Source organism: Rutidosis leptorrhynchoides, chromosome 3 (assembly GCF_046630445.1).
Source record: "Rutidosis leptorrhynchoides isolate AG116_Rl617_1_P2 chromosome 3, CSIRO_AGI_Rlap_v1, whole genome shotgun sequence".
Taxonomy (NCBI): domain Eukaryota; kingdom Viridiplantae; phylum Streptophyta; class Magnoliopsida; order Asterales; family Asteraceae; genus Rutidosis; species Rutidosis leptorrhynchoides.
This window is the reverse complement of record NC_092335.1, coordinates 314,946,904-314,954,194: the sequence shown is the minus strand read 5'-3', so window position 1 is coordinate 314,954,194 and position 7,291 is coordinate 314,946,904. Positions and strand designations below refer to the sequence as shown.

General features: G+C 34.8%; 1 protein-coding gene across 1 annotated transcript; it reads left to right on the top strand.

Moving 5' to 3' along the window:
• The first annotated feature begins 2,594 nt into the window (after positions 1-2,594).
• On the top strand, positions 2,595-6,366 carry LOC139897453 (protein STRICTOSIDINE SYNTHASE-LIKE 3-like). Its single transcript, XM_071880151.1, has 4 exons — positions 2,595-2,923; positions 3,756-4,031; positions 5,224-5,391; positions 5,861-6,366. Exons 1-4 carry the CDS (start codon positions 2,595-2,597, stop codon positions 6,252-6,254), a joined length of 1,167 nt encoding a protein of 388 aa, XP_071736252.1. The 3' UTR covers positions 6,255-6,366.
• The last annotated feature ends 925 nt before the right edge of the window (positions 6,367-7,291 follow it).

Here is a 7,291-nt window from a genome sequence, read left to right as displayed (position 1 = left end):
AGTTGAGGTTTACGACGCGGTTGTAGTTGGAGGTGGTAATGGTACTGTTGGCGTTGATGATGGTGGTACTGGTTATGCTGCTGATGCTGCTGCTGGTGTTTGTAATCTCTGCACTATATTCTCCAAAGCCACTACCCGAGCGCGAAGCTCGTTGACTTCTTCTATTACACCGGGGTGATTGTCGGTTCGGACGAGCGGATAAATAAAATCTAAAATTTGATGTAATATATAATCGTGACGAGATACTATGGAAATGAGCGAGAACATGGTGTTTCGGACAGGTTCGTCGGTAAGTGCTTCAGGTTCTTCGTCAAGAGGGCAATGTGGTGGATGGAAGGGATCATCTTCTTCTTGTCTCCAATGATTGAGGAGACTACGAACCCATCCCCAATTCATCCAGAATAGGTGATGACTGATTGGTTGATCTATTCCGGTCACACTGCTTTCGGAGCTTGAATGGGATTCCATTTCAAAATCTGAGTGACTTGAACTGATGACGAATTCCATTTCGTACGATTGGATAAAGGATTTTTTTTTCCGATATGAAATGATTTTGGCTAACGGATGGTATTCTAATTACATAGAATATATATATATATATATATATATATATATATATATATATATATATATATATATATATATATATATATAGATCAAAAGATTTCATAGATTACGGAGGACTTTGCGGGATATGTCAGGAAAAGTTTAAAGTAACAGATACGATAAGATATGATTTAGCAGATATGCTAAGATATGAATTTTTGTCTATACACTATTCATGCAATCAATGCCATTGAAACATCTAGATGCACTAGTGTCCGACACTCCCTTCCTCACGCTACCCGTGCTCTTAATTTCACTTTTAGCTTTCTTGCTCGGAGCGCCATGCGATTCAACCCTTCTCTTACCCGAAGTATCATCAACCATCGTCGGATCATACGATTCAAAACCTTTAGCCACGGAAAATAGTTTAGCAAAAGAGTCTACTTGCCCAAGGCTAATTTTCCCGCGCAAATCTTCATTCAAAGTCTTAAGAAAATGCTCCATCAGCAACCTATCGTTCCCGGTATATTCGGGGCAAAATCGGGCCTTCGCCAAAAAGGTAGCCCTAAGAGTATTTAGATCCATAGACCCATGTCGCAAATTTTGTAACTCATCGCGCAACCTTGTCAAATCTACTTGCGTCCGGAACTCCTCGAAGAATTCCTTTTCTTAAAATTGTCCGACGGCAAACCCATAAACGATTCTTTACCAACGATATCGATCTTACCGTCCAACCAATTCTTCGCATTACCCCGCAAAAAACTAGTAACGAGTCTCATTTTCTTGTTCAGGGGGCATTCACTCGTGCGAAAACACTCTTCGACATCCGAGATCCAACCAATGCTTATCAAAGGATCGGGATCTCCGGCGTACATAGGAAGTTTAGTCATCATGAAGTTTTTGTAAATAAACTCCCTTCTGATTACGTTGCCTCGAATCCCATGATCAAGAGGAACATCCCCTCCACCGTCTTCAACTTGAGGTCTGTATATGTATCTACGTATAGGTTTTTGTACCTATGTTTATATGTATACATGTATATGCCCTTGTATCTATGTGTATTTATTTAGGTTACATATAGGTTCCCGTGTATATGATTTGTATCTGTATATGTATTTATGTATCTTGGTGCATGTATCTAAGTGTATATATGTATGTATGTATCTGTACCTAGGTATATATACCTATGAAAGTACCTATATGTATACGTGTTTAGGTATAGGTATTTATACATGCTTATGTGTGTGTGGGGAGTATATATATATATATATATATATATATATATATATATATATATATATATATATATATATATATATATATATATATATATATATGTGTGTGTGTGTGTGTGTGTGTGTGTGTGTGTGTATGTGTGTATGTGTGGCTGTGTATTTTGATTGTTTGTATGTCTACTTGAATTTACATATTTCTGCGCATTATATTATTCATGCTATCTGTCATACTATTGCGCATTATTATTATATGTGTTTTCTTTTATGACTACTTTGTATGGTTGCATCTTCCTAGGCGCACATAACTCTTACAGGTACGTATGTCCGCACTATTTCGTTTTAATGAGAATTCCTGGCCAGAGGTCCTTTAGGAAGCAATCTCTTGGCTCTCGAGTAGAGGGAGAGACGATCTTATCTAGTTGCGGGTTCTATACTCGCGGGTGGAGTAGTGACTTCCTTCTAATCTAGAGCTCGAGGAATGATGGTTAATACTTCACCTCCCCATACCCTGTACTTGTGGAATTAGGGATTGTGGAATTAGGGATTGTTGTTGTTGTAAATGAATAAAAAATGAAGTGGTTTAGAAAAATTCAATTTTAATTCTATTAAATTCTCTTAACATTCTGTTACAGTTTTTGCTCCCGTTTAAAAAAAAGTAATCACGTGTTTGGTACACAACAGGGTCCCAAATTATTGACGTAACAAATAACAAACATTTGTAAAATCGTACTATTGACATTTGCCCATTTCCCTCACTCGTATCAATTTATATCAACTACCTTCACTACACTCTTCTGCAAGCATTATTTCAAAATGAACGTCGCCAGAATTTTGGCCGGAATATTTCTGATAATGGCGGTTTACTGCAGACTAGACCCGTTCCGGCACAGTCCAATAGCCGAGTTCCCGGATTTTGAGTCGGTGATAGTTGAAATGCCGAATTGGTCTGATATTCCGAAAGATAGAGATACTGAAAATTTGTTACAGAAATCGGAAATTAAGTTCATGAATGAAATTCAAGGACCAGAGAGTTTAGCTTTTGATCCGTTAGGGCGTGGTCCGTACACCGGTGTTGCTGATGGAAGGATTATGTTTTGGAATGGAGATAAGTGGACTGATTTTGCTTATACTTCTTCTAATCGGTAAATCATATTCATGTTTTAAGCTTCTATTTCAAAATTATTGTTATGAAATTATGGTTGCTTGATATATTCAGTTCGTTTTGGTACTCAAATTGATAACTGAATTGTACTCCTGATGTGTAAATTGTTGCTGCTGAATTTTTCAGTTTTTATTTTTTTTATTAGTGCCTGTATATGCTTTATTGAAGATATTATACTTTGTGGCTTGCATACACATATATAATCGATTAATAGACCTCTGTTTGCAGTAAGCAACGTATCATATCTTGTTTTTAGAAGTTGATACACGAAAACAGTCTAATAATGATCTTCTTATACATGTAAATGATGAAGAAACATATAAAGTTTTATAAATTATATAACAGTATAATACATGAAAGTTATTATAGAGATGTTTTGAAAGTTACATGTGTTGAAGTTTTTATAGTTTTTTTTGTTATTTGTATAAATTTTGAAAGTTAAATGGTGATTTAATGAAAGTTTTTGAGGTTTGTAATAATTAAATAACGATAAGGAAACGATGTAGTAAGACTTAGTTTAGATATTTTACATCTGAATTATGTGATTTTACATGTTAATATTGGTGCAGGTCCGGATGTATGTAAACTAGAAAAGTGTTGACCATCTCAAAATTTTGTTCATATCTGAATTGTTTGACAGTTGACCTGTTAACATATCACATAAAATGTGCTTTAAGGTGTAATCCTAAATCTTATTGTATTCAAGTGGTAATAGGTTCTGATATGAAACTCTATGTACAAATAGTGTAAGTAAATAAACAACACAAACGCATTGAGAAGTACACAGACAATATAATTTTTATACGTTTCAGGTCCGAGATATGTGACCCAAAACCAACAATCTTTGGCTACTTAAACACAGAGCATATATGTGGACGACCATTGGGATTGCGGTTTGACAAAAGAACAGGTGATCTGTATATTGCAGATGCGTATCTCGGGTTATTAAAGGTGGGACCCGAGGGTGGATTAGCCACACCTATAGTAACTGAAGCTGAAGGAGTTCCTTTAAGGTTCTCCAATGATTTAGACATTGATGATGAGGGAAACATTTACTTCACTGACAGCAGTACAAAGTATCAGCGGAGGTATGTCATTGATGCACTTTTCTCTTAAATTAGTAAATTTTGCTTAGAAAGTAATGAAGATTTCAGCTCGGTGTTAAATTGATGATGCATTTTTCGTTTGATGGTACAATCACTTTGTATAATTAAGTCATAAGGGCGTAACAAACACTTTACTAAGATGATGTAGTTCTGTCTGATAAGATGGTGCTACTAAATGGAACCTTGCAAATAGCACAACTGCATATTCATCTGTCTTATGTAATGTGCATCCTTGCATACACCCCGCTTATAAAATATATGGCTTTTTTTGGTCTTACAATTTGTTCTCATAAAAAAAATTTTATCAACAAGTTTTAAAACACAGCATGCTTGCACTACATTCCAGCATATATATTAATTTCTGCATATTCTATTTGATTCTTGTATGGATTATACAAGTATGTATGTATTTGTGTAATTGAGCAGTATATTTTTGTCTACGTATGCTAGTGGTTCTACATGATGGGTGTGGTAGCCCTCAGGCAATAAATAGTACTCCTCCCTTCCAATCCTACTCCCTTCCAATTCTAATATGATTATTACACTACTTTTTTATTTACTTTTCACTTTACTATTTACGTTTTACCTATCCTTTCGTCTTAGATACGTAGGTATAAAAGAACTTTATCTCTTTATTCTTTTTTATTTATGGATGTGAATTATTAGTTTGGAACATCCTAAATTAGAATTTAAGCAATAGATATGGGATTGAGTGTAGTTAAATTTTCTACATACACATAAATACATGTTATTAAGTAAGGCATCATTTTATGGTCCCAAAGAGGTACTGTTGCGTTTAATGATATCAGTAGGTGAAATAGTACTTCAGAGCATTTAACAGATAGTAAATAAAGTTGTACATATGTGACTATGTCTAGTTAAGACTTTGTTGTATCATTAATTGTGGACTATGGAGAATGGATCGTATGATTTTATTTTTTATTTTTTTATTTTTTTATTTTTTTTTATTGAGCTATTATCCAGCATTATTGGTATACATATCACCTGTGTTGATTGTGGTTTAAATATTTCACTTTGGTTTAAGTTATAGATACAATCTGCTCAAGCTTCCATAATTGAACATTAGTATACTATAAGTAATGGTTGTACTGAAATCGTAATTTAGTCTAATTTTTATTGACATCTATCCTTGTGATTAATTGTAAATTTTCAGGAACTTCGTCCATTTAATCTTCTCGGCAGACGACAGTGGTAGAGTTTTAAAATATGATCCCATCACAAAAAAAGCAACTGTTCTTGTACGCAACCTCCAGTTCCCTAATGGTGTTTCCCTAAGCAAGGATAAATCATTCTTCGTTTTTGTCGAGGGGTGCAAAGGGAGGTTAGTAAACACCTTATAAGTTATAACTAGGATGTTTTTATAATAACATAAATTTTATTTATGGCAAAGTTTAAAGCTAAATTAAAAAGGTAAAAGAATGAACAGTTGTAGCTAGAGGTGGCAATCTAGGTATTCAAATGGGTTGGGTAATGGGTTAACATGGGTAATTTATTAGGTTGGTTGGGCATTCTATCACTATCTTAAATACTTCTCCAAGTTCTAGATATTTTTAAAAATAAAAATGATTAGTTTGTCGAATATAAATTAATAGCCTATTATATTCACTTAAAATATGGTTGAGCAGGTCTCAGGCATTAAAATACACTTTGGGTGACATACTGGACCAGCCTGACCTTTTTGAACCTATTTCACCATTTTCTGTTTGACCCATTAGAGATACTACATATATAGCCAGCATTCACATACATATATTTTTTACTAAATCGCACTTGTATTGATGATGGTATAGGTTAATGAAGTATTGGTTAAAGGGGGATAAAACGGGGACAACTGAAGTGATGGCCATTTTACCTGCATTCCCAGACAATGTGAGAACAAATGAAAATGGTGAATTTTGGGTGGCAATGAATTCTCGCCGGTCCTTTTATACTTACATATGTGCTCAATACCCAAAATTTAGAACATTTATTCTGAAACTTCCAATACCTATTAAGTTTCATTTCCTACTAAGCAGTGGTGGTCCCTTGATTGTAAAGTATAACTCTGATGGTAAGATCTTAAAGATATTGGAAGATATACAAGGTAAAGTTGTAAGGGCCGTTAGTGAAGTTGAAGAGAAGGAAGGACAATTATGGTTGGGGAGTGTTTTGATGTCGTTTATCGCTGTTTACCATTTGGATTGAAGGTTTAGTTGTAAGAGGTTTATGCTTTTCCAATGTTCATCATCTCTTTTAAGACACTAAGTAGGTATGACTGTACTAGTGTTAAGTGTGCCACGAGCATTTCATTTTCGCCTCTAAAAAGATTAGTAGTGTGTCTTAACGATCATTGTGCTTACGACTTTATTTTGTCATAGTAGTTGCTGTGAAGGGACATGTAAAGATTAACCCCTTTTCACAATTATATTGAGATATGAGTTTTGAAGATTCTATTTTGATAATGCAAAAAATACACAATTAGTTAGTTGTAACATAACTTATAATTTATTTTTAATAATTCAAAATACAAATACAATATCGATATTTCTTGTTGGGAGTGGACCAACTACAAAGACAGTAGCTGTGGATGGTAAGTGTTTGGTACATCACACGGTTCACAGTTTATGATGTCACAAATAACAACCCTATAATATATACGGAGTATTAAGCGGAGTATAGCCAATGGGGCTTTGCCTCATTGGTCACCATGTTAACATGGTGTTCGAGGAGACCAAGGGTTCGAGTCTCGGGGGGGGGGGGATTTTCGTGAATTAACTCTAACCACTAACATTGCCTTTCAAAAAAAAATTAAGCGGAGTATAGGTTATATTTATATTTGTATTTTGACATAATTACTGGAGGTATGCTCTGTGATTTACACTAAATTGATGATATAGTCCCTAGGATTTTTTTGACCGACGTAGTCCTCTTGATTTGCAAGTATTGCTAAGATAGTCCCTTTTATTTACGGGTGTTAAGTCACCTCCAACCATTTCACTTTCATCTTACAACAACAACAACAACAATACCCAATCCCACCAATGTGGGGTATGGGGGAGGTTGATCGTAGACAATCCTTCCTCTATCCTAGAATAAAGAGCGATCATTTCTCCACCCCGAGTGTAACACTCCCAAGAGTAGAGAAATTCCTTTCTCTCTATATTCGTCAGATAGAGAGATTGCTTCCAGGGACCTCCGGCCAGAAAGTAAAAAAAAAAAAAAAAAAAAAAAAAAAAACGATA